A 27,984-nucleotide genomic window follows, 5' to 3' on the forward strand; every position below is an offset into this window, starting at 1 on the left:
CGAAAAGGAAAAAAGGCAAAAATAAGGGGCCCCAGACAGAAAAAAATCATCATCATCATCATCATAATAATATTAGCCCTCTCTCTCTCGCTTCTCTAGCTCTAGCTCTGGCTGGAGAATTAATAGCAGAATATAAAAATAAAAGGTTATACAACAGATTATGTTCGTACTATATAGTCGTACACATATACAATCAACAAATCATTTCTCGTGATAACAATTTTTGGCGTTTTTTTTTTTTTCTTTTTTCCCTTGGCATTTTGTGTTTCTCTTCTCTCACGGATCGTTAAAAAAAAGGTTCTCGCGAAATGCTGGTGCTCCTGGTGCCTTCCGCAACGCTGGACGCGGATGCAATAACGACATTCCCCGCCCGCCGATAAAAATAAATAAAGAAGGAAAATAGAAGAAGAAGAAGAAGAAAAAGGAGGAAAAGAAATTTTCTCAAAGATGAAATAACCAAAAACAACCAAAAAACAACAAGAAGAATACTGCAGTTTTGTGTTTGTTTGCGTCTTCTTTGATTTTTCGTTTTATTTTTCAAGTTCCGCGTGTGATGTTGTTATATTCCTCCTCTCTCTCTTCACGAGACACACCACACGCTTTTTTTTTTTTGCCCATAGTTTTTTTTAAAATTATTATTTCGTTGTTTTTTTGTTTTTTTTTCTTGACTTGATCAGCAGAAAAACCAAGCGGACTCTCGCGTAATTTCTCTTTTTTTTCTTTTTGGGTTCCTCGACACGTTTTGTCTTCCTTTTTCTATAAACAGGGGGGGGGGGGGGGGGAAACGAAAGAATAATAAATTTAAAACCCATCGATTTATATACATAAATGAACACATAACCTAAAACCCCCCCACCTGACTAATCAGAGAGTGTTTCTTCCCCTTGCGAAACGATAAAATAAACATGAGAAAAAAAAACAAAGAAATCTTGTGGGGCAATTGTCGGATGGAATCATGACACGCGATGCCATCAGCCAATCTTAATCATTTTTTTTTCCTGTCTGTAGGGTCATTTAAGTCATTAATGGCGTCTTAATGATTGCAGAGCACGATCGATGTTGACCTTTGCATCGGCCCAATCACGAAGGTGGGTGAAATCGTCTGTTTTTTTTTTTTATTCTCGTTTTTTTTCCCGCACGTTTTTTGGGTGTCTCTTTTTAGTTTTTCGTGGGAAGTGTTTGGTCCAGTGATTTACGACCTCCTGAGCTTGGTATGGACTTGACCAAAAGACAACGGGCACGAGCTGCTGTTGTTGTTGTTGTTGCTTTGTTTTATTGCTCGCCATTTCCTTTTTTTCCTTCTTTCTTTTTGGCTGAGTCGTCCTTCCCGTTTTTTGTTTTGTTTTTCCCCTTTGCTTGCGTGCGTCATCGGCGTGTTTTTCTTTTTCTTTCTTTTCCAGTCTGCGATGCCATCCACCGATAGCTCTTGTTGTGGAGATTCCAACACGGCGACTTTTTCTTTGGCTCTCGCTGGCGTCGCGACGCTTTTTCTCTGTCTCGCCGTTTGCCATTCGTCTTTTTCGGGAACCCCAACAGAATGAATAAAACAAATCAAAATGTGTATACATATACGTACGTGCTCGACAACGGACAAAAGAAACGGACAGAAATTCTTGACATTTGAATAGAATGTCCATTCGGCCCAAGAAGAAGAACTTGTGCTGATGCTGCCCTTGTGTCGCCGCTCTGATTGCTCAACCTTTTCTTTTTTTTTTCTTCTTTTATCCCGCGTGTGATAGAAAATCAGCGGAGGAGCGAGAGAAAAACAAAGAAAATGGCGTGTCCGTGTGTGTGTTTCTTTCAAGTGCCAAAAGCGGCGGACCTGACAGAAAAAGTGGCCAGCAACAACAACAACAACCAAAATTCGATGGTTTATTCTCATCCGGGATCAGTGGGCATTAAAATGTGGTATGTCTTGTCTTGTCTTCAAAGAACGAGAGAAAAGAGATTTTTTTTCGTTAGTAGAACAAGATCCTTGTGTCTGTCGCCAAAGCATTTTCAGACGATCAACGTCAACAAAATTCCCTCTTTTTCTTTCCCGATGGACGGCGCACGTTTATTACGTTTGTTGCTTAATACCCGTACACGTAAAGTCCGTTTTCCCCCCTCCACCATCTCTTTTTTTTTTTTTCTTCTTCTTCTTTTTCTAACTGGTGGGCTACATAATAAGATGAGGAATAAACGATCGAGGCTGCAGCATCCACAACCGCAGCAGCAGCAGCCGAGTCTCACCTGTCACCTGCATTCGACTCGCTCCGTCCGGTTTCCTCCTCGTCCTCCGCTAATAACACTATTTCTTTCAATCCAATGGAATGGAAGAGAAAAGAGCACCACCTGTTTTTCAATGCGCCGGGCGGCCTAGACTGCCGCCGTGATAACCGAACGTGAGTTTGCGGGATTTTTCGGTTTTTCTTTTCTTTTCTTTTTCTCCCGGATTTCTCGTGTTGGGACCCCGTCCGCCACTTGAGCGCGTCGCTCCCTCTCATTCTTTTTCGTTCCGTCGAGGAGGGTTGTCAGGTCTTTTGTACACGTCGCAGGAAACAAATAGATTCCCCCGTCTCCCGCGTGAAAGAAACAGAACGACGAGATTCACAAAATCTTGTCCACCTTTTTCTTTTTTTTTTATTTATTTCTTCTTCCTCTTTGATGTTGTTTTCCGAGGCTGTAAATACATCACACACGAGTGGATGTGTATACGGTTGGTATATTACCTGTACCGCGCCGTGTAGCACTATACGTATGGGCCGGAGCGGCCAGCGTGATGTAACAAATCGACCGAGAAAATGCGAGGACCCGCTGCCGTCATAAAAAAACGGAGGAGGAGGATATTGTTTGAACTGCGTTTCAAAATCTGGCGCCCTGGCGCGTATGCAAACAATTCAATCTCGTTTCTTCTATTCACGAAAAATAAAGAGTCTCTGTTGTTGTTGTAAAACATCCGTACCACCGTATAACCCCCCCCCCTTCTTCCATTTGTTCCGATTGAAAATGTTTTTTTTTGGGTGGAAGACGGTCCCGCCGACTCTATTTATCTCTCCCTGCGAGCGAGTCCGACAAGATAATTAATACTTTGGTGTCTTGTAGAAGCTTTTCGGGAACAAAGTAGAAGGAAATTTTCCACAAATTCCCGACCAGAATTTTTTTTTTCACGCCAGACATGCGAAAGCCCATCGGAATGAAAGAAAAAAAAAAGAAGGGGAGAGATTTCGATTGTTATCTGCCATATAAATAAATTTTCCCTCCCCCCTTCATGTTAACGGCGTGCTGAGAGACAGGCGAAAGGCCAAATACCCAAAGGTTTAACAGAAAAACACACACAAATAATAATAATAATAAAAAGAAGAAGAAGGGCCAACAAATTTTCGGATTTTTTGAGGTTGTCGGCTTTATCGGGAAATACGTCGGATATTTCGGAGTTAAAAAGAAAAAGGGTGGAAACAATTTCCCCACCAATTTTTTGTTAGCCCCTTGACGTTTTATTGAATTCTTATCAATTGAACAAAACAAAAATACCCCGCGTTTCCTGGGCCCATCCATCGCGTCCGACGCCACGTCTTTTTCTTTTCTTTCTGGTAAATTTCGTTCCCCCCCGTTTGATTGTTCGTTTTGTTGTGTGGATTTTGAGACAAGAAGCTCTTTTGGCTGTGTGGTTGGTGGTGGTGGTGTATCACCTACGTGTAAAAAAAGGAGGCGAAGAGTGAAGGCTGGGCGCAGTTTACTACCACCACCACCAGCGATAAGACACGCCACAAACCGATTGGAAAGGTCCACGTACCTCCGAGATTTCTCACGGCCTCGTCCGTTCGGATTGGTTTGAAATAATAATAATAAAAAGAAAAACAAAACGGACGAAATACTCTCATCTTTCATTCTGCCTTTTTTTGTTGTTCGTTGTTGAAATTTTTTGGGTTTTTTTTTTTGTCCGGGTCTCTCTCGAGAGAGACGATGGAAATCAAAAGTAGGAGAGAGAATCAAAAATGCGGGATGGCGTGATTGGCCACCCAATGTCCTAATGGAATAATCACATGTTGACCGACTGCTGTGAGTCTGAGCCCATAGCTCTTGTTCTTGTCTTCCGAGTTGGACGAGTTGTGTTATTCTCGATGATGGCAGTTGTGTGGAATTGCCCAGCAGCCAAGCCGAGTATAGCTCACGTTGTACGGGTGGCCAGGCCCCCAACCAACAAACACACAACTGTATACAGTTGTTGTTTGTTGTTGTTTTTCTTTCTCGACGATTGGATTATATTCTCCTCTTTTCCGTTTCGATTTCTTCATTTCCCCCCTTATTTTTTGTTTTGTTTTCTTGTTTCAACAAGGAAATTCTTGGCTCGGCTATTTGAATCGTCCTCATTGTGAATGGATTTATTCAACCGTGTCTGAGTCACCGGTTGGTTACGCGCGTCTACAAGTACAACAACAACAACAGCAACAACTACATGATAATAATAATAGGATTGAACAAATTCTTTCTCCCTTCGCAATGGAACTGATTCGATTCAACAAGTTTCGTGATTAGAACGAATTGAAAAAAAAAAAACCCTCAGTCGTGCTGCTGCTACCACTACTACTACCTGGTTCACGGTCACTGCTGTATTTCTAAATGATTTATTCGATTTAGTCATTTCCCGGTGTTGTAACAAACAACACTGGGAACTTCGTGTGTGTGTGTGTGCAGGTGGCTCGCGCCACACGTCTATACGTTCCTGTGGACTGAATTCAACCGGACTTGATGGACGTCCTGCACTACCTGTCGTGCTTTACCTTTCTCTAGTCTGTAGGGTCCACTCCTATGAGCTGAATTGTTTTTCTTCTTCTTCTTCTCCCCTTTTTGCTTTATATCTTATCTTTATGACTTGCAACGGGTCTCGGTGAAACCCAAGCCCAAGCAAACAAGAGCCGAACATACCCAGCCAGCCGGCCAGCCGACCGACCACTACCACATTTTTCCAAATGGAATTGTGGCGTTCATAAGGAACGCCCAGACCAGAGGAGAGAGAAGAGAAGAGAAGAGAGATGGTTTATAATTATTCCCCAGGTCTATTATACGACCGGCGCAGTACCAAGTGCCAGTGGTCACGAAACATTCTTTTAAAATACTCTGGTGCCCGCTCTGCTGACGTCTTTTCCGAGATTGTTTTGTTCCACACACGAGGCCAGCAGCAGCAGCAGCTGCCCAGCTCTTCTACTAATAGTGTGGCTATTGCCCGTAGTGTAGGTATTATTACCCTGTGAAAAAAACAAAAAGTCGAAAAGAAAACAAGTGGCTTCCCTGTCGCTTTAAATCACACGGACAAGAAAACAACAACAACAACCAAATATACATGTACCGCTACGACCGACCGAGGCAGCACCTCCGTCCGACACGGCTGGAAACGGTGTTGGAAGAATCACGGAGCCGTGCATAACGCATCGGCACGCACGCCCGTATATATGTTGCGCAATTGTCTGCAATGTGTTTTCGGGGCGAAGAAGAAAAGAGAGGGGCGACACTTTGACTGTTGGCTCGAAATGAAGACAACTTTCCTTTTGAATGAGAAATGTTTTATGATTCGATAATATTTTAGACTTGCGTCTCTCTCTCTCTCACTTCTCTCGCGTTCGTTCGTGCATTTTTTTTTTATCTTCTTCGGTGCCGCCGCCGCTCCCCCCCCCCCCCCCCATCACCGACCGCGGACGGAGCGCAGAGTGATGCTAATGGAGTGGAATCAACTGGCGATGGCCGGGACGATGGCCGGGCGAAATGCGTTCCAAATCATTCTATTTATGTATATTTATAAATTTATATGCTGCCTGCCTGTGTGTGTGTGTGTGTGTGTTGGCCTGCAGGGGCCAGCACAGCTGCGGGAGAAGAAGAAGACAAAGAAGAATTCTTCTTCAAAGAGGTAACACAAGAATTATTGTTATTACTACATTGAATCATTTATTTGATGGCTGATTTATTGCATATTGCACACGTTGTGGAAGCGTCGCAACTGTTGGCTGTTGCTGGAACTGGCCGGCTGCTGGCCATCGCCGAGTCTTTTTAGGGCGACGTCCTTGCTGCAAGGACGTCAAGCCAAACCAAAAATGTTTGGTGCGTTTCTTTTTTCTTTTTCTTTTTTTTTCTTTTTTCTCTTTTTCGTCTTTTTGTTAATAATGTTTATTTTACCTTTTATTTTCTTTTTTTCTAAAGGGGAGAGAGAGAGAGAAATATTCTTTAACGTTTTGTTGTTAGATTCAAGCTGCTGTGTGTTTTCTCTTCTATACAGCCTCTCACGAACTGCCTTCTTCTCTGCTGCTGTGCCGGGAAAGTCCGTCCGTCCGTCCGTCCGCCCTCCGGCCGCCGCCCGTTTGTATTTTTCGCGCAGCACTAAATTCCGTTTCTTCCGACCTTTTCTTCTTCTTGAATTTATTTTCAGATTGGCCGAGATAAATCTTAAATCTCGTGAGTTTCTTACCGTTTTCCTTTTCTTTCTTCTTTCTCTCTCTAAAAAATAGAATTTCACCTCCGCATCATCCCGATGGACTAGTGGCACGCTCCGACTTCCCCCCCCCCCCCAAAAAAAAAAAACTCATCAAAGACATACATGTTGTATAAGCTCCTAACTACTTTGGAACTTGTGTTCTTCGGCCATCATCCCCGAATCTCCAATCTTTTCTTTTAATTTATTTCAATTTTTTTTTCTTTTCTTTTCTTTAAAGGAAGAAGAAGGAAAAAAAATTAATATTCCGGATTGAAAAATCATCTTCCAGAATATCGCCCCTTTTCCCTTCTGGTTATATCACTTGAAAACTATTTTCTCTCTCTTTTTTCCGTTAATGGAATTTAGAAGAAGAAGAAGATGATCTTTTTTGATTCTCTTTTCTTTTCTTTTGACTTTGGAGGAAGATTGGCTTAGAAGATGAATGGATTTCGCCTCTGGAGTGGAGCGGCAGTTTTCCTTTGCTACCGGATAACCTACGGTCGTCGCGGTCGTCGTCGCTCTCTCAACCAATTCAACGATGTGTTATGTCTTATGCTGTGTGTATTAGCTACTTGAATACACGTTTTTCCCTTTTTGACTTTTGGGTCTGTAAAATCTCTCCTCGACTGGGCAGCAGCAGCAGCCCGGCCCTCCAGCAGCTGCCCGCCCGTTTTCACAGAAATATAGATCTAGCTCTCATTTGGCTGGCGGGTGAAATTCAAATTCTTGATGAGATCATTTCAATTTGAGACAATTACACGATCGTGTTATAATTAAAGGGTTCTCGCAGCAGCAGCAGCAGGCTTGCAGTAGCTGGCATTGCATGACCACTCATTTGTGCTACCGAGCTCATGTGTCTGAATATATAATGATGAATCCAATCAAAAAAGTTCCAACGACGAAGAATTGTTTCTCTGAGTCATCCATCCAGTTTTACACGAGATGGGAGGTGGGATTTCATTTTTCTGTCCCGGCGCCAAATTTCAATCAAATCACACACACACACAACCGAGATAACAAACTAACTTTACTGCTATATAGTATATAATAATAACACTGTCAGCTCTCTCTCTCTCGAAATTGCGTAAAAATTTGTAACCGGTGTTGACAGTTGACGTCAATGTTTTCTAGGCGGCTTCTGAAGAAGTTCTTTTTATTTTCGTTCAAAAAAATTTTTTAATTGTATTTCATTAAATCAATATCTCAAGTGATACAATCACAATGGAAAAATTAGCATTTTGTATTTATTTATTTTTTTAGAGCACACAACGTATATACTGTTGAAAGAAAAAAAAAGAACTTGCAATGTTGGGTCAACATTCTATTTGCATATTGACAACTCATGTGAAGTGATTCGCGCCATTATCAGTTGGGTGGTCTTTTTTCTTGTCACTCTCTCAGTCAGCACAGTCTCCATTGTTTGTGTCGAAACTGATTTTGGAAGTGGTCTGATGGGCTCCCAGCCAAATCAAACGAGTGCTGCTGACAGTTATCCTCTGGACGGTTCTATCGATAATTTGTGAACAAGAATTATCCTATCAGAAATTCTTTTGACTTTTTTTTGTTGGGATTCTGTGTCTTTCTTGGAACGGTGAAAACGCAGTTCTCTCTCCAGCACGTGCTTTGCATATTATCTCTATATGCTCTGATTATCTGTAACTGTGGACTGGTGCTTCCAGTTTTGTGACTCGGTTGTTGTTTTGTTTTTCTCTGCTGTGTGTGCATCACTAACTCAATTTTGTGATGAGTGGGGGCTGATATTTTGGCTGCCGTTCTCTCCGTCATTCCATGAATGAGACGTTCGGCCACGTTGAAAATTCGTTCGTTTGGGCTCTCATTATCTTCTCCCCGAGTCGACCTGGATGACAGCAACCTGCTCAAGATGAAGTAAGTTCTCCCACACATTTCTCTTCCATTTCGTCTGTGTATGGTCATTTTGGCTGGGTTTAGTTGGAATTGTTTCGAAATGTTGTCAATGGCCGCCACGTGTTTCATTTGCCTGTCTCGTTGTCTGTTTGGACGCCATTGATGTGTCAACAGGACAGTCTCTCCGCTCCTCGTCTTTTTCGTGATATTGTTTGCCGAGAGTTTAAGAATTCCTGCAAGTCGACATTTTGAGAAGAAGGAGGATTCTTATTGTCTTATTTATATTCGTTTTCTTGGGAAAATGTGTCGTGTTGATTTTGTTGACAAAACAGAAACGAACCTTGTCGATTGACGTCATCGATGACACGTAGGCATTTTCGAGATTTCGGCGTTTTCTTATTCTATTTGATTTCCATGGATGAATGTCATTACCCGGGTTTGGTTGAGGAATGACATATCCAACGGGGCGCGATGAAACCAACGACAACAAACAAAACCAGAACAAATTCAACAAGACAAGTCAAAGGAGAAAGAAAGAAACGCTCCAACGCAGTGGTGATGGCTATAGATGACTTCTCTGGTTATTAGCATATACCAATGAAAACTGAACGTTGACAGGTCTCTTTCTTTTCTTTTTTCTAGCTGCTATCCAGCGGAGATAACACGAGAAGCAAATGAGGAGACGTTGTTTGTTTGTTTATTTTGTTCTTTCGTTTCATTATTGTTTTTGAAGAGTTCCACTTTGCGGCCAAGAAAAGTCGGTTTGTGTTACTGTTACACGAGTGGCCATGTGTGTCCTAAAGTTCCTTTTTTCCTTTCTCTGTTTTAACGGCCTTCCCATTTCGAATCTTTAGTTGGAAGATTAAGAGGATTGATTCGGACAATATTCCCAGAGTCGTTGTTGTTTTATTATCTTCATTTAGCGAATTACTTTCGGATTGTACACGGCCAAAAGCGATTAAAGTTGCAGAGCTATTAGGGGGTCCGGGAAACAAGGGGAAAAAAAGTTCTAATGACTTCCGGACGAATGAGAAAAACCTTTTTTTTTATTATTATTTGGCTTTGACGTCATTTAAACCCACAATGTTTTTGATAGCGCCAATGAATTTTCTTCTTGCGGGATGAATCCCCCCCCCTCTCTCTCTCTGGGTCTGAAAGATGGAAATGTTTTTCCCCGAATTCTTCTTTATCTCTTGTATATTTTGCTCCTCTCAAAAGAAGATAGGAGACGAGTTAAGAAAAGGAGGAAAGAAAAAAAGACCATTTTCATGTTATGTCGACGACGCCCATCGGTTGGCGGCCAAACCTTTTTCCTTTGACTTCACACGCAGCAGCAGCAGCAGCAGCAGCAGCAGCACTGAAAGAAACTGTTTTCTCTCTCTCTCTCTCCACACACACACAGTTTGAAGAGGCTGCAGGAAATAAAAACGGTCAAAAGAAGAAGAATAAAAAAGACCAAAAGTTGGTGGTGTCTGGCTCGCAGACACAACGACACTTTGAATAAGAAGAAGAAAAGTAAAGTGTGTCTGCTGTATGTACCACACGCTAACTCTCCGGCTTCTTTTTTTCGTTTCCAGATCGGACGGACGTGATCTTTGCGTCATTCAAGACACTGAATGGGAACAGGGTTTAGAAACACCTTTTCTTCTCAATCGATACATCGGTGGGATATTTAGTTTTTTTTCCCCCTCCAACGACATTCAGAAAAGGTCCCCACTAGTTATTTCTTAATGGCTTTTTTTTGTGTGTGGGGGGGAGATGTCTTTTTAGAGCTTTTTATATTCATCTCTATCCGGATGATGATGAAAAATCACGGACACTCTGCTACGCCCTTTTTTTCCCTTTTTTTTTTTTTTTTTTTTTTTTGCTGAACTTTTTGTTGAAGAAAATTTTTTTATATCCAGACCGTGTTGCTCGGCCATTACACATTGGGGAGACTTGTTGTAAGGCCAAGAGAGAAAAAAAACGACGCCCTTCTTTTTATGAGAGTGGGGCAGCAAAGAGAGGGGGATTATCACGTTCTGGCGGGGCCGGTTACGTCTGTGTAGAGTCGAATAAACATCTCCACCCAAACATTCCCCCCCCTTCTTTTTTTCTTTTGGCCTTTTCTTTAAGAAAAAGAAAAATTTTTAAAATAGAAAATGTGTCGTTGATCTGATTATTCAGTTGATACTCTCTCCTTTTTCCACCTGTTACCCAATTGGCAATCAACACTCCATTTCATTAGCGAGTTTTTTGGTGTAATGTCCTCGAGCCCCGGTAGTTGTGATGTAATCGAACGTGGATGGAATTCCTCCAATGACCTTGTCCAACTTGAAAAATATTTTTATTTCCTTTTGAAAAAGAAAAAATAATTATTTATTTTTTTATTTATTTTCATATCAAAATTGTTTGAAGACTTCATTTTGGGAAATTCAAAAAAAAATTTCAAAAAAGGGAAGCTGGGAAAAAGGTTTCTTCAATTCCCCTCCGCTCTTTTCAACAAGAAAACAGACAGACCAGCAGACATAACACAGCCCGAAAAAAAAAACGTCTTAGTCACGCTTGGCTCCTGCCGATGCCGACCTTATATAACGATCGGTCCAAAAGTCTATACACAGCAACCTTTTTATTTTCGGCTTTAGACTTGATTGAATCATCCTCTTTTGCGGTTAGAAAAAAAGAGAGAAGCTTACTGTGTCGCCCTACTTTTTGTTTCGTTTTATTTATTCTCACGATCGGGCGACACTGGCAACGTGAACCCACCTTTTTCTTATATACGAATGCCCAAATTGTTTTGTCTTTTCCTGCGGAACATTAAGACATGACTTGTTCTCGGTTGCTATGGGCCTTGTAACAAAACCAGAGCGTTACGACTGTCGGTTGAAGGCTGCACAAATTCGGTCGATAAAAATTGGGCGAATGTGATTCAAGTACCGAGTTTTCTTAATTTATTTCATCTCATGTTTTTATACTGCCTATAAATAGCGCTCCACATTTCACGACCTGCCCTCCCACCTCTCTCGCCTTTCCCCCTCTGGACGTTTTGATGGGCTCGGTGCGATAACAAACAGCGCCCAATCAAAAAGCCCAAATAAATATTTACATTTTTACAAAAGAAAAAAAAGAGAAAAAAGAGAAGGAAGGATATTTGTTTCGTGTTGTTGCCACCCCCGCTGCTTTGACTGGATTTGAAGAGCGACGACGGCGAGGGCTCCGTGTGTTTGTGACCGGAGCGTGACACCGTGATTAGAGACACCCAGGGTACCGTCGATATGCCCAACAGTTAGCTGCTACAAGGCAGTTTGGTTTGGGTTGTTTGTTTTACGATTTTTGTTTTTTTTATATTTTTTCGGGCCGTGCGTGTGGGTCCCGCGGGTCCTTGTTTGAACGTGTAGGAACGCGGGTGGAAATGGGGACATACCGACGACGACGACTCTCTAGACACGCTGGACGTCGATGTGGAAGATGTACCACTTTCCGAAAGTTTTCTTTCGCTATCGTTCTTTATTTCTTTTTCTTTTCAAAATATATTTTTTGTTTTTTCCATTTCTTGTTTGATGGATACTACGCGATTTTTCGCCAAGATTTCGCCCCTAACAAAAAATAAAATTGTTTACTTTTTTTTTTTTCAATTTCTTTTTACGACTGGGAGACTCTTGTCGCTGTTGTCGTGCATTTATATCTCCCCCCGTTGGCGGTCTGTGCGCTATTCTCAATCTCCCGCTTCCCCTATACACTATGGGTAAAACAAAAAATAAATTCCGTATAATGTGTCGTGAGCCAGGCAGAAAAGAAAGTAAAAATGAATTTTTGAAAAAATTTGCGCTGCGAGTATTAAAAAAAAAAGAAAAAGGAAATGAAAGGGGGGACCCTTACACACACACAATGTTGTTGCGCCGGTAAGACATTAGCATTTCATCTCTCCGGGAATTCCTCGAGGGGAGGAAAACTATGGACGTTTTTTCTCCTCACAGATTTTTCCCTTTTTTTTTTGTTTCTTTGGGACTTATTTTTGTTGTTGTTGTTTTTGTTGTTGCGTGGATTGAACGACTTTTATTGATGCAACAACCAAGGAAATCTTGGGTATTATTATAATATAGTAGTTTTTGATATTTCCTTCTTTCCTTTTCTTATCTTTTCTTTTACGACGATGATGATAAACAGTCGACCGAACAACAACAAGAGAGGACGGCCAAGCAAATCCATAAATAATGCCAAGGTCCGTGAGAGAGAGAAACACACGGTTGGCTCTGTGTGGACTGTTTAAATATTGTCCGAAACCTGTTGCGCCAAGCTCTGCATTATATAACCCCCACGTCTATAAATATATATCACGAAAAAGAAAAAAAAAAGAAGTTCGTAGCGGGAGATGTGGGGATTTATTTCCTAGGGAAAGAAAAGAAAAGAATAGAATAGAAGAAAGAAAGAGCTACACTGTTACACTTATTTTTTTTTCTTCGGGGGCTATATGTGTGTATGTACAAGCCGATCACAGCTGGGGCAGTATGAAATATGAAATATTTATTCTCTCTTGGCCAGTCGAGAAATCGATTTTTTATCATTTCAATTTCTATCGGTATCGTATTATGCATGCTAATTAGAAGAGTCGTCTTCTTTCTTTTAGTTGAAAATTTTGAGAAGACAAAGTTCAAGCATGGTTCAAAAATCAAGATTTATAGTGTTTTAGATTGATTTCTTTTTTATAACTGTCATACTCCATGCTGTTTAGCGGGAAATGTAACTAAGAATACAAATAGAATGATTGTGGGAGCTAAAGAAGAGTCAAACCTGTTCCAAATTGGTGAAATGTTAGTGCCTGACTTAGCATTTATCATGTGATTGCCCTGTCGATGCATGGCAGTTTGTTTGCACTATGTAACCCTTTTTATTTTTTTGCAGATTTGAGACCAGAGCCAACCATCATAACCACACACAATCTGCAAGTTTTTCTTGTGCAGCTGTTGACATGTCGTCAACAACAATCTCAGGATCATCATCGCTTGGGTAATGATTTCCTTCACTTTTATTGACCTGTGACCCACTAGATTCATTTCAATGTTGCATTAGCTGCATCAATGCAGTGTATTACATGTTAACCTTTCATTCTCCCATTTATTTACAATTAGGATTTACCCAATGTCTCATTTTCAACTCTTCCTGACTTGTTGTTATTCTGTCAATATTTATTTGTAACCCATTTCTATTTCTATTAATAGATAAAACGCATTCCATTGCATTGGAATGCAATCAAATGCATTGTCCATCGAGTTACGGATCTCTCTTTTGCCCTTCTCTTTAAATGTCCTCGTGTACGTCCATGTGAATGTGGGTGTATTCATGAGGACATCCTTTTTACCCTATCCCGTCTGGTGTCATTTAACTCTTCAGGGATGGATGGAGCAACTGTAGATGTCTGGCTGTATTTCCCAGGCATAAAGGTAGGACAAAATCGATCTCTATTCTTCCTTTTTCACAATTTTTGGTGGGCGTTGATTATAAATCGTTACGTAGACATAGGGTACGTTTATTCCCGATGAGCTAGGTGGTTGACTGCAACTGTTTTCTCTCTCCGTTTTCGTTTTTTTCTCACTCTCAACTCAACTCATTTGTCGAACGACTGCGCAGATCAGGCCCGGTTCCTTTTCTGTGGGTAAACCATCACATTCGAAATTTTTTGAACTTAAAAAAAAACACTTGAAGCCAAGTGCAACAAAACCATTTTTTGACCAAGACGTACCTGCCGCCACACCGGCATCTCCTCGTTTCGGACCAGCTGCTTTTTTTGTTTTGTTGTTTTTTGACGATACGTATCTCAAAAGACTGTTTTCACTTGAAGAGAAAAATCATCATTTGTTTGGTTGACTGAGGGTCTCCCGTGTTTTATCAGACAAAGAAACATTCTTCTGCCAGCCGGATGATGTTTGCCATTATCGTCAATATACGTTTGTGATAGAGTAGAGAGTGCGCGCATGAAAGAAGAGAGAAAAATATCGCCCACGTTTGATCCATTCTCCTTTTTGTTTTTTGTCTTTCCCCCCGTCGTTGATGGAAAATCCGAGATGGACGGCAGCGTATAGTATAGGAACTCTTGTGTGATGGGTGTCCATAGTTGTGGGTTGTATATGCGACGACCTGACTGGAATAGAAAGTAGCCATCAAATGTATCTCCTTTTGGGAATAAATCAAGTTAGAACGTGGACTTACCGCTCTTATAGAGTCCCACGAAGAAGCGCCTCATGCTGCAATGTAATATCATTTGTTACATTTGGGAACTCTTCTTCTTTTTCTTTCTTGTCGCTCGATTTTCGATTGAAATTGCTGGGCATTTTTTGACAAGACGGGAAACGGGTCCCCGAAATGAGGAGAACTCGTTTTTTCTGAACATTTTCTAATTTTTCCGTTGATCTCGTCCCTCCTCTTTTGTCTTCTTCTTTTTCAGTCTTTGACTGATTCATAATGAAGGTCCTCTCACGTCGTTGTCTCTACTTCTCATTCTTCCTTTTTCTCATTTTTTAAAAATTATTTTTATTTTTGAGTTTCTTTTTCGATAAATCGACAGTCGGAGGAGAATCCAGATGTTTATCGCGCGTGCATGTCTTTTTCTTTCTTGTCGCTCGATTTTCGATTGAAATTGCTGGGCATTTTTTGACAAGACGGGAAACGGGTCCCCGAAATGAGGAGAACTCGTTTTTTCTGAACATTTTCTAATTTTTCCGTTGATCTCGTCCCTCCTCTTTTGTCTTCTTCTTTTTCAGTCTTTGACTGATTCATAATGAAGGTCCTCTCACGTCGTTGTCTCTACTTCTCATTCTTCCTTTTTCTCATTTTTTAAAAATTATTTTTATTTTTGAGTTTCTTTTTCGATAAATCGACAGTCGGAGGAGAATCCAGATGTTTATCGCGCGTGCATGTAACAAAAGTAAACCGGACTGGATGCTTCTTTTGCAGTGACTCTTCTTCTTCTTCTTCTTCTAGACTTGTTGCATGGATCATTTGATCGTTCGATAGCGGGCCCACAAGGAAAGAACAAAAATATGCACGTCGTCCCTTCTCTCTTTTTAAATCAAAAATCAAGTTTTCTTTCTAAATTTTCTTCTTGCTCTTTTTTTCCTTTTTGATGATGTGGAGGACCTCTGTGCGCGTGCCGAGAAATCCAAATTCATTGAATTGAATCCTCTTTGAAAAATGAAAAGAATTAAAAGTTGTGATGACGACAGGAGAGCGGACCGAAAGTTCGACCCTTTGCATTGGATGGCCATAACTCTCTCCTTTTTTCCCCTTTGGTTAGATAAAGAAGCAGAAGAAGAAGAGTAGCTATGGTACACACACACACACACGCACGTCCGGCCTGTTATTATAAATGAAAGAAAATATCTAGCTGCTGAGATCCTAGAAGCGGATTGAAAGTTTTCTCTTTAAAAGAGCCCCAACACTTTGAAAAATTGTAAATTTCTTTTTTAAATTTCCCCCCATTATTTTACCGACACTTTTCAATGTACACACATGTGGCCGTTGGTCATTTTCGCCCGTTTTTATTTTTTTTATTTTTTAACTCAAGTCGAAAATTCCAACTTCATTTTGAAGATTTCAGGCACGCGTCGAACGACCGATGCAATCGACGTTTCTCATCTGACAAGTCCGTCCACCTTTTCTTTTTTCTTTCTCTCTTTTCTTTCGTTGTCCCGCTGCAGGCCCTCCCACCTTTTTAAGCTCCTGTCGAGGGACAAAAAAAAAAAAAAAAAACTGATGCTGCTGCTGCTGCCGTTCTATATTATTTATTTATTCCCCCTGCTCCTTTGGGTTTTGTGTGTCGAGCTTATCGTTAGTCTCTCTCTGTAATGCGCTGCTAGTTGTTGACCTCCTGCTTGTTGTTTGCCTCATCAAAGTCGTGAATGTCTGATGAGAAATGACTTTAGTTGGAAACAACGACCCCCGTTTTTTTCTTTCTTGGCCGATTGGGTCCCGGTTTTTAACGCTTGAAGTTGCACCTGTCCGATCGACTTGCGGATTACTTCCATCTGAGTCGCCCCTCATCGTTTCCTTTTGATTATTTTCACGTGTAAAATGTCGCAGCAGCAGCAGCAGCCAGAGAGACTGGACGGAATTCTTTTGAACGTTCCCACTAACGGACCCTATCCGCAATGGCATCGACTTTTTTCTCATTGTGCAACTCCCGTTCACGCTCGAGTGGTTTCTCGATCTGATTTTTCTTGTAAATGTTCTTATTCAAATCAGAAAGAAAATGATGATTCGACTTATTAAAATCGATACATCCGCCTCTTGTGTATTCGGTTGCACTGGAACGTGAAAATAAAAAAATCAGAAAAAAAAACGAAGAAACTTGAGAAGAATATCAATCATGATGGGCGTTGTATATAAAAACAACCGCAGGGAAGTTATTCGATCTTTTTTAGAAAAGCTTTTTTTTTTTCCTATTCACACACACATCAGACCGCGGGCACTTTTCAAAAAAATGTATTTTTTTTTTTTCATCCTCTTCGTGAATGTTGATCGGAGGGGGGAGAAAAAATTCCGAAAATTCCCCAAGTGTCGATTCGTCAACACGGTTGATTTTTTTTTTCGGGAAAAAAAAATCTGATCACGACAATCGAAAAAAAAAAAAATCTAAACGAGAAACGGTCGGATGAATGTTTCTATATTTTTTTGTATTTTTTGTTGTTTAATTTTCTCTTAAATATTTCACGTCGTTTTCTTAATTACGTATGCATCCCGCGATCTCGGACCCTTGGTACTGGCTCGCCATTTTTCATCAAAGTGCTGGCCAACATTTTTGATGGGCACCTGCTTTTCCCTATTTACATTTTTTACCAGTCTCTTTTTTTCTTATTTCATTAGAATCTATTGGATTAAAATGTCAAAAGGAGGGGGAAAACAACTTTAGGGACATTTTCATTTTGTTGGAGAAAATGTCGACAAGAGTTGTGCTGTCATCCGGCTCTCCTTCCACAATGTCCCAGCGCGGATGAGGATGAGTAGGTGGAGGACAATTGAAAATCCCCCCCCCCCCCCCCGCAATTCTGTAGCGCGTTTTCATCGGGATCGGGTGACGAGCAGACGACAATGGCCTTAAGAGGAACCGTTTGCCGTTTGGAAGAGGGTAGGGAAATATTATTCTACAATAAGGAGCGAGATTGTGTCAAAATGGGGAATTTTCTTGTACGAACATCTCCAGGAGAAAAGAGGAACAACAACAACAACAACAATACAAAAAAGATGTTGGTCCCCTCTTGCCTTTTTGCTGGTCGTGACTCGTCCCGTGATGGATGACAAGAGCCATCGTTCATCCCCCCCCCCTTCCCTCCTTCAACCATCTTCTATTCTTGTTGTTGGAAGAAGTTCCCGTGTTTTTCCCCCTCTCCGTACGAATGTTGTTGTATCTTTCCGACTCCCTTGAAAGTTTTTTTTTTTCTTTTCTTTTCAAAAAGACATCCATCCGCTCCGGTGTCAATCACGAAACCAAATCACGTAGTGTACTACAGCCCCAGCACACAAAGTACATACAAACAGTCGATGGAAAACTCTACAACAATAAAACAAAATTCGAAAATATTTGATTTGTATTTTTTTCTTCCCCGGGAGAATGACGTTGAGATCCCCTTGTTGTTGTTGTTGTTGTTGTTCCCTATAGGCACCCCGACGTGGTCTCTTGATGGATCGTACAGAAACTCTGCGGAGAATCGTGTACTGCCATTATCTATTGGTCTCTCTTTTCTCTTCGTCGATTCAACCAAATCAAACCTGTTTGTTTTTTGGCTTTAATTTACCTTTTTTTTTGTTTGGGTGGTTGTTGCTGCTTTTGTGTGTGTCTCACATGGACCCCCTATTTCTCTACTCTTCTTTAACGTTTTCCTTTTTACCTTTTTGATTTCCCAATCGAAACAAATCGGCCCTGTCTGATATTGAATTTCTTTTATTTGTTTGAAATTCAATTTTGTTGTTTCTTCTTTGGCTCAATCGGGTTGGGCAGTCGTCTGCGACATTTGCATACACGCGAAACGGGTCTCTGAGGAAGAGGAGGAGGGAATTGTCTTTCTCTCTCTCGGTACTCAATCCACAATAGTGACCGATTACATCAACATCCAGAGCCAATCAACCGGTTAAAAAACGAAAAGAAATAAAAGAAATTCGAAACAAACGAAAAAACAAAAAACATTTTTCAAAATTTTTAATTTGATTTTTTCGTTTGTTTTGGTTGCGCTCTTATTCTTGAATTGCATTTCTTTTCTTTTTTTCTGAAATTGATTTTCTAACTTATAGAACAGAAATGGACAACTTGAAAAACAAAATGTATTTTTGTTTTTGTTTCAGGGATTATTTTAAAAACAAAAAAAAAAAAAAAAAAAAAATGTTTTTTGTTTGTTTTTGTTTTCCCGAGGTGTTTGGGGGAACAAGTTGGGAGAATACGACGAGCGATTTCTAGTCATAGATTAGGGGGGAAATAGGAAAAAAAAAGGGAAAGGTAAAAAAGAAGAAGAAACGTTTTCGACGACGAGTTATCTCCAATAAATTAAGAGTTAGATAACCCTGACTAAATAACTTTGGCTGCGTCCCTGTGGCGCCGCCATTCTTTTGTAAAGAGACGACGACGTAGAGCGCAGCGCAGCGCTCAAGACGATTCCAAATGGACTCGTACAAGAGAAGAAAAGGCCAGATGGAAAAAGAAGAGAAGAGAAAAAAGCTCCTATAAGCTCTCAAAGCTAGCTCTCTTATGAGATCAAATAAGATTGAAAAGGAGTTTGATTGGATTTTACAGCCGGGGCAACAACAACAACGGGCCAGCACCCGGGGTCCCACCACGGTCCCGCTGGACGGTGTCGACGTGTGAAAAAGATTCTCGCAGGGCCACACACACACACACACACACATGTAGATGAAAATTCAGAAGAAGAAGAAGAAGAAGTTTGAAAGAGCTGCAGGAATAGAGAAAACTGTCTGAATTCAATTAGCGAGCCCGTAGCTGAATTATGACGCACAAGGAGGAGGAACACTCTCCCCCCCCCCCTTCTTCTTTAACACTTTTATTACGGCTCTATGTGTATGTGTGTGTGTGTATAGACACTCTGTGCGTCAGGGCATGTCTGTGTGTGTGTACATAAGTTTCGCTAGTTGCTGCTCCACGTCGGATTGAAATTTCTTCTCGGGGCCATTTTCTTGTAAGAGAAGAAAAGGTTGATTGAAGATCCCGCGCCAGGTGGCCCCCTTACCTCTCTTCTTCTTCTTCTTCTTCTTCTTTTTCTTTCTCTCCCGAACGACAATTTGGTGAAAATGAAGTTAGAACTTTATTTTTTATTTATTTTATTTTATTTATTTTTTTACTTTGCTCCCCCCGAAGGGGTTTAACATACGTAAGAATATTTGTTTTTCTTTTTCTTCTTCCCTTCCCTTCTCTTCTTGTTTTTGTTGTTTTTGACGATGTCGTTTGAAATTCCCGCCGCGCGACAACCCAAACCAACACATCAAAAAAAGGTGTACGGGACAAGGGAAAAAGAAAAAGGAAAAAAAAGATGTCGAAAAATTCACGTCGAGCGTGAAGGCCCTGGTCACGCTTCGTTAACTCTTGGCGCTGGGTGAGATGTATAGCGTGAGTCTCTCGTGTCCCGATGACTGTTGTCCCGGTTCGCTCTTTTTTCTCTCTCTCTTTTTCGGTTATTGTTGTTGTTGTGGTTGTTCTCTTTTTTTTCTTGATCTGTACAACATGCGGTACATTTCATGTAAAAAAAAGAACGTCACGTAATTCGTTTGTGTGTGGGGGGTGGGGGAGATATCGGTCCGTGTCCCGTTTACTAGAGGATATCATCGCCATCACATGCAGAGGTGAGGCTGATGATAATCAAAGGGGCGAGAGTGTGATGTAATATTTCGGTGCTGGCGCTCGAGAGGCGGCCAGTCACGCCTCGACCACACACGCAAAGCTCGATGGGCTCTCCTGCACGCCGACTCACGCGGGATCCATCCACTCGGAAATGAGAAATGTAGAAAACAAGAAAAAAACAACCAAAAATTGATTTGATTTGATTGAGGGACGCTGCGTCTTGTGAAGTCGATGCTGAATTTCACGTTTTTATTTTGTTTCTTTTTCAGTTTTTCGGTTTGGCGAAATCGTGTCGCGTACGAGGATTTTTTGAACGGAAAGCAAGTGGAGCGCGTTGGCCGTCGGGTCGAGTCGTGACGACGATTGCCCAGCCGGGCGCCTGGTGATTATAAAGCCATCGGGGAGATTGTGTGAATGGGAAAGAGAGAGAAAGAGACGGACGTGAAAGTGAATTGAATTTGATGTCGCCGTTGGCCAGTCAGTCACCCGTCGTCCGTGGGCGGCCCATTGAAATTTTTTTGTTTCTGTTTGTTTGTTCTGTTGGCAAAACTGGACAGAATTACGGAGCGATCCCGTCCGCCAGATTAAATGACGGCGAGAGAAATCGCCGTGAAAAATAAAAACCCCCCTTCCCTAAAAAATAAATAAATAAATAGCGATGGAAATCGAAATAGACGCGGGAGAAATTGCGTTTTAACCGAAATCGGGAAAAAATGTTGAACCTAAAAGAAATCCAAAGTTTGTCATGGATTCCACCAATGTCGTCTGACTGGATTTTTTTTTCGAAGATCATGGCACAAATAAAAAAGATGACGGTGAGGGAAAAAAAAAGGTATCGGGAATCGATTGTGAAACGGAACGGCGTTTGTGTGTGGGGGCCGTGCCAGATCTTCGAAACGGAGAAAGGAGCTTTGATTTCTGTCGAAAATCATCATAAAAAAAATCTGAATCTTTTCTTAGAATGTTCTTGCTTGCCTCAATCTAGCGCGATATAAAAAAGTGTGGGGGGGTTATAAAAATCGAATCAAATTGGAAAAATCATAAATCCCGAAGGCCGTCCAACGATGACGATGGAAAAAAATCATTTTTTTCTTCTTTAAAAAAAGGTTCCCAATTTAAAGATAAATATCCAATTACAATTCCTCTGTGATTCTTGGTGTGCAAGAGTGTTTTTTTCTTCGTCTTCTTTCCCTCCTTGTGCGATTTGAATCGTGTAAAAACGAGTTGGGGGGAGAATAAAAGATGATGATGTCCTATAAAAACGAATTCCAGCCAGACACAGCGCGCGCACTATTGTTTCAACTTTTTTGAATGTCGAATTTAATTGGCTTTCGCATTTCGAATGTTTCTTCCGTTATCTTCTCTCGGTTTCTTTTCTTTCTTTCTTTTTTTTTGCGCTTTTGTGAGATGAGATTATCGTCGCCATTGTTATTTTTTTTTGGGGGGGTTCTCTTATGACGGACAGACACTCTCCATTGAGGGCCGTCTCTTTTCCTGACGCGCTTTTATAGTTTCACATTCAAAAGATGATGCGAGTCTTTTTCTATTTTTGCTTGGCCATTTTTCTGCCTCGTTGATGGCCGGAGCTGAACAATAAGAAAAAAAACGATCATTATTTTTAGCCTGGACTCTACAGCCAAAGATGAGACGTGAGTTTGTTTAACTGGGCTCACAGATAAAAAAAGAAGAAGAAGAAGAAGAAAAGTGCCAATCAGACAGGTGAAACAACAATGGGCCAGCAATAAAGCAAAAGTTGTCGGACCTGTTTGGATTTTTTTTTTTTATATTCTTCTCTATTCTGAATTGATTTGCTCAATTTTTCATTTTTTTTTTTTCTTTTGATTTTTTATTTTCCAACAGCGGGGGCACGCCAGTTTTCTATGGCCAGCGAAAACTGTTCAAATTTGAAAGGTGATTGAATTTGTTTATCTGGGTTACCAGGCCAGCGATGACGAATCGCTATATTTACAGAGCATTAGCATATGTGTACGTATACATACGCTGTGCACAATATGTAATAAGGAACAAATGAGCAGCCAGCAGATATAGAGAGAGAGTCTTGGTGCACTTCAAGTGAAGCGATAGCTTAAGCTCATGTCAAAATTTTCTATCGAAGCACTTCACCCATTGTCTTATCCTCCTTGGACGGCGTCTCCTTATTTCTCAGTGTCGGTGAATATGTAAACAATCACGTCCCTTGTATTATACGCATCGTGTGTCTATTTGAAAGATGTGTGGGAAAACCAAAACCAAAAAAAAAAAAATAATTTTCACTAAATATATTTTTGTTTTTATTGTTATTTTCGATCCGGTTGGTATTATATAATGTGCTGTGTTTGGACACACACGAACGACAGAGAGAGAGGGAGAGAAAAAAACAACAACGAGGAGAAAATAGCTTTAGCCACAGCGTCAAAATAACGGCACGCGAGTCGCTTATCTCTAGACGGAAAAGAGAGAGAACGAGAGAAAAGACTCTGCTGGTGTGGTTGGCGGGTTAGTTAGGGATTTTTACATGATGCATAACGCAAACTTGTGATGTGATGATGATGAATCGTCCCGTGTTTTTATTTGATTTTCGGAGGAGGAGTATGTGATTGAAATCTTTTTTTTTATACTATATTATTATTATTATTATTTTATAGAGAGAAATAGAGAGAGAGAGAAGAAAGACAGAAAGTACAGAAAGTACAGAAAATTATAAATTTTACGGATCGCCAGTTAATTTGCGGGTAGCAAGTGGAATGGAGGAACAATAACACAGCTGTAAGTGTGTGTGTGTGTAACGTTATATAAGACCCCCGCCAACTGATGATGATGATGATGATGATGTCTTTTCAGTTTTTCGGAATTTTTTGTTGTTGTTGCGGTGGTTGTTGTTGTTGTTGTCTTTGTTACACATATACATTTCTCACTCGACCCTTTTTTGATCGTATCGTCATTATGACGAGAATAATTGCCGTTGTGTAATGAGTGGAATGCAATCTGCCGCGAAACCTTTCCAGGAATTTCCAAAAGTTTGAAAATGGCGCTAAAACTACCTCGGCTTTTGTTTATTGCTGCCCGCAAAGGGCCATTTGTTTCTTGTATATTTTCACGTTTTCTCACGCGTCTCTCTTGTGTGTGTTAATTGCCTTGTTTTTACTGGCAAATTGACATCACTCTTCTAAACGAAAAAAACAAAACAAAAGGTGGAAGAAGAAGAAGAAGAGAAAACCTTTTAAAAAATGGGAATTGGTGGACATGAAATGGCACTATTTTTACAGTAGCCGATCTCTCTCCATCGATACGGACACTGTGTGAATCGGCCACCACTTAATTTTTTTTGTTTTTTAAGATCCATTTAGACATTTTGTTGTTTTTATTTTTCTTTGGTGAGTAAAAATATTTGGAGATGGAAGAAACGCCTGTGTAGCAAAGAAAAAAAATGAATCTCGTGCGTTGCGTGATGTTGGTACAGCTAAGATGCTGCAACACCTGGCGCCTCTCGGCTAAAAATTACCCGAATAAAAATGAAGACCTAAATAACAGTTATTATTACCATTACGTATACACATAAAATATCTATTTATATTTTGAAAAATGAGCTGCCGGGTAAATGAATGAAAAGGAAGGAGAAAAAAAAAAAAAATTCGAATGGTGCCAAAATGCAAAAGACGTGGACGGACGGACGGACGGACGGACGGAGTACGACTGGTTTATCATTTTTTTTTCTCCTTTACGTCTGATATTTTTTCTATTATTTTCTTTTTTTAAAAATATTTTCGAGCGGATTTGTAAGAGAGAGAGAGAGAGAAAAATTCACCGCGAAAAACTGACGTGGAATAGAGAGATACTTTCTATTAATGCCACGCTCGAATGATTTCCTTTTCGCCCGTCTGTCATGATGTCTCCGTTTTTCTTTTTCTATTTTCTTTTGGGAAAGAAGGAAAAAGAAAAAAAAGGACGATTAGATTATCCCGCGTATAATACCGTTTTTCTCCCTGCTGGTTTTCCTTCTTTTTATTTTATTTTTTTCGTCGGCTTCTTCTTCTTCTTGTTGTGTCTAATCCTCCCTGGCCCGTTGGTTTCCACCTTTTTGCTAGCTACCGAAGCGCCCAGTTCTTTTTTGGGAGATAGTATTTTTTTTCCTTCTTTTTTCCAGGAGCCCCCAGGAAGAAGCGGCAAATGGAAAAAAGGAAAAAAATCTCGAAAAATCATTTTCTTCTTTTTCGATTATTATTATGATGACACTGGTACAACAAACAAACAAACAAACAACGGCAATTACCAACTACCGAGAGAGAGAGATGCTCTACCGTTGTGTATGTATACAAGCGCTGATTGATTGTACTCACGATATTTGTGTTAGTTGTTTGTTTTGCCCAGTCTGAAGGCGATGTTAAATCAAGATCCCCTAGGTGTTCTTCGATGATGATGTGGTGGTGGTGATGCTGGTGGGGGGAGAGAAAAGAACGGAGGGGGGGAATTGAACAAACACACAAACCGAAAAAGAAAACAAAAACAAAATAGTGAAGGAAGTAGTAGCCGGTGAATATGCTAATAATGTTGCCGGTCACACAGCGCAATCACGAAGAAGAAGAAAGGAAAAAAAAGAAAAAAAAACCCATGGCGTGCAGCGTGTGAGTCACTTTGGTTTGTTTGTTGTTTATTTAAATGAAACGACACGGTCCTCCCGTCCCGACCGAAAAACTTCGCTTCTGCCCTTTTTGTTTCTTCTTCTCTTTTATGCAGAGTTGCGCTTGGCCGTTTGGGTTGTTGTTGAAGCCGCAAAATATATGCGGCCCGGGCCGGACGACTACTCGCCAGCCTTGTGCTTTTTGGGGGCCAAGGGGGTACCACCAGGAACGTAACCGGCATACAAATAGCCTGATTACCTCTTGAGTTTGGGCCAGGTAAAAAAAAAAAAGCCAAAGCCAAAAGAGCTGCCAGGGGGACTCTATAGGCCACAACACTCTGTAACCGTTAGTGTTTTATGAATGCAATCAAAGACTCTGACGTTTTTATGTCTCTAATGCTCGTCTTTTTCTCCTATGGCTCATATCGACGTGATAATGTCGCTCTTCTTTCCTCTTTCCTTTCTTTCTCTCCTGTTATTTCGTCGTCAAAGATGTCGGACGATGTTGAGGGAGGCATGGAAACAGCGGGACTCGATGGTGATCCCGCCGAGCACTTGAAGGAATGTTACCATCCTCCATTAGAAATGATTTCTGTGTGGCCCCAGAATAACCCAAATCGATTTTTTTTTCTAGAAGAATTTCCCTGTCGAATTCTTTAGCATTTTGTATGAGTTTAAAAAAAAAATGAGATGTCGATTCAAAGTGCGGAATAAATTAGTAGAGATTTAAATTTGAAGCAATGGAGAAAAATGAATTCCATCCGAAGGGCTTTCTCGTTCAATTTTTCAAGTTTTATTTATTTTTTTTTTTCTTTTCTTTTATTTTTTCTGTTTCTTTTCGGAGAATTATAGAAATGCCAAGTCGAAGTGCATCTGCGTCTGCTGCGTTGCGCACCGAGTCTCTTTTTTGACTAATAAACGAGAAATGAGGCAGACACACGCAAGCGTATCGTTGCGGAGACTCTTATAAATTACCAACCGACAACAAGAGATCTCACAATAATGGAATTTTTTCTTTCTTTTTTTTTTCCTTTTCTAATTTTATTTCCCTTGTGTGTGTGCTGGAGGTAGCGTTGCATGTCGTTGTCTGTTTTCATTTCTAAATATCGCCATTCATTTTGGGTTATTTTTTTCTTTCTTTTTCTTTTTTGAACAGACAGTCGGATGATAAAAGGGAAGAGCCCAGATTTCGACTGTTTGGGGCTGTCGGACGCCAGTTTGAATGGAAAGGCGGATTGGCGCGCATGGCGACGCCTTGTTGACATCACAAGCCAACGGGAAAACGAGTTGCCGGCCAATTCAATTCAAGTGAAAATGAGTAAAACGACGGGCTCCAGCAACGCCAAAAGACGGCCAGGACAATCGGCACGCTGATTGCGATGCAACACACACACAAACAACCTTAGGTGAAAATGAATTTTGTCCATCCCCTACAAGAGCTCCGGGGGGCACCTGTCAACCGCCAGCTCCAGTCACTTCATAATGCAGCACACACACACACTATTACAAGCTGTGCCGCAACCACTTCAATGTCGCTCATTTCTCATTCGAGATGAGATTTTTCCATCTTTTTTCTTGATGCCGGCCCTTGAGCCAACGCTAAACAAACTCTTGACAGTTGTGTGGTATTTTTAGTCGTCGCATTCCAATTTCGCTCGTTATCGTCCGCAACGGGGCAAACAAATAATGGACAAAGAAAGAAGAAGAACGAGGATAATTGCAGCAGTGCGGGGCCTAGTTGTCTAAATGAGAAAAAGAAGAGAAGAATAGGAAGACATTCAATGAATCTAGAGGTTACACGGGCGAAGTGACAAGAATGTTCCCGTTACGTCACCGAGAAGAAAAGAGATTGTCGGGATAATGAAGACACCTCTCTCTCTCTCTCTCATCACTGCAGGGGGTTTACCAATTTAGAATTTTTTTTGTTTTCTCTCTCTTGTTCCATCTTTTCTTTATTTTATTTGTAACAGTGTTAGACTTTATTTACAGCTGTGTTTTTTTATTTGGTTTTTTTTCGGGCCAATTTCACGCGACTGGTGTCGTATAAACCCTGTCACTGGTCTCTGCCGCAATAATATAAGGTGTGCCAGGCTCTATATACTCTCGACGGCGGCTCTACGCAATTATTTATTAGGGAAATAATAAAAGCGTCGTCGTCGCCACAATAGCCTAGAGCAGGGGCAATTATCGTGCGCCAAACAAGTACACCTTGAACCGGAATGCATTTATTCCCGATTTGAAATTTAAGCGCGCTGGAATCAAAATTGAAAGAGAGAAAATCCACTCAAAGAGAAAATTTAATGTAACAAATGAAATAAGAATATGTTTTTTTATATCTGGTCGAAAAAGTGGAGTAGGTCTCTGAAAAAAAAAAAAACGGGAAAAGAATAAATCAAAGAATAGATGTGGAGAAAAAACAGGCGAGACAGGCTGACAGTGAAAAGCAATGGCCGTTTGATTCAAATTTTCTAACTGCTCTTTTTCTCTTTTCTCTTTTCTTTGTGCCATAGGTTGAACGTTCGGTCACCACACCGTGATTCCCTCTACCAGACCCGTTCAGTTCCTCCTGGGGAAAAAAAAGGTTAGAAGACTGTTTTTTTCGAAATTTTATCGTTTGTTTTTCTTCTTCTTTTTTTTCGTGAATTAATCCCGCGGGATATTTTACTAGGGTTTTCGTGTAATCTGTTTATTTAAAAAAAAAAAAGTCGCCGCCGAATTTTGTGCGGCAATTTTTTTTGCCCTCCTCCTCCCGTTTTTCCCCCATTTTTATTCTCGGGACTCGACTTTCTAACATCAAAAACATCCGCGGCGGTCGTACTTGGCGAACGTAATCATATTGATTAGAGAAAAGTAGGAGGAGAACTTTGATTTTGTTCGATTAACGCAACTTTTCTTTCTTTTCCTTTTTTTTTCTCCGCCGTTCAATTTCGTATTTTTTTCTTGTCCATGGAAACGTTTTTTAAAAACAAACGTAGGCAATGAAGCCACCACGGAGAATGTCTCTTAACCTTTGAACGCGTAACAACGTGTTGGAAAAAACTAAAAACGACGAAGAAGAAGAAGAAGAAGAAGAAGAAAAGAGGGAGGTGTCGTGAAATTTCATCCACGATTGGGCGGTTGCACGCACACGCGGCTGATCCGTGTATCTCTCGGCCCCGTCTTGGGTATGTAATCACAATCAACGTGTGTGCACATATAATGGCGAGAGTCTCTCTCTCTCTCTACAGCGGGAGCCAGTGC

At 40.8% G+C, this 27,984-nt stretch overlaps 2 protein-coding genes and 1 long non-coding RNA gene across 5 annotated transcripts in view; 2 read left to right on the top strand and 1 right to left on the bottom strand.

Annotated features, from left to right (window-relative positions):
- LOC124310999 overlaps positions 1 to 6,534 on the top strand; it is a 32,259-nt gene extending 25,725 nt beyond the window's left edge. The window contains exons 10-12 of one of the 3 annotated variants that reach the window (XM_046775224.1): positions 298 to 5,884; positions 5,967 to 6,075; positions 6,175 to 6,534. In XM_046775224.1, the coding sequence (XP_046631180.1) occupies positions 298 to 380 (83 nt within the window). In that variant the 3' untranslated portion in view covers positions 381 to 5,884; positions 5,967 to 6,075; positions 6,175 to 6,534. Of the gene's footprint in view, positions 1 to 297; positions 6,076 to 6,174 lie in introns of all 3 variants that reach the window. The other 2 variants (XM_046775226.1, XM_046775227.1) reach the window with 2 other exon arrangements.
- The window catches only part of LOC124311939, a 178,248-nt gene that overhangs the window by 83,492 nt on the left and 66,772 nt on the right, over positions 1 to 27,984 (bottom strand). The gene's annotated exons all lie outside the window — the stretch shown is intronic.
- LOC124311741 lies at positions 13,199 to 27,315 on the top strand. The gene is made up of 3 exons (XR_006910192.1): positions 13,199 to 13,297; positions 13,510 to 13,731; positions 27,255 to 27,315. It is a non-coding gene; the product is annotated as an uncharacterized LOC124311741 (long non-coding RNA).

The sequence above is a fragment of the Daphnia pulicaria genome, chromosome 8 (genome assembly GCF_021234035.1).
Source record: "Daphnia pulicaria isolate SC F1-1A chromosome 8, SC_F0-13Bv2, whole genome shotgun sequence".
NCBI classification, from domain to species: domain Eukaryota; kingdom Metazoa; phylum Arthropoda; class Branchiopoda; order Diplostraca; family Daphniidae; genus Daphnia; species Daphnia pulicaria.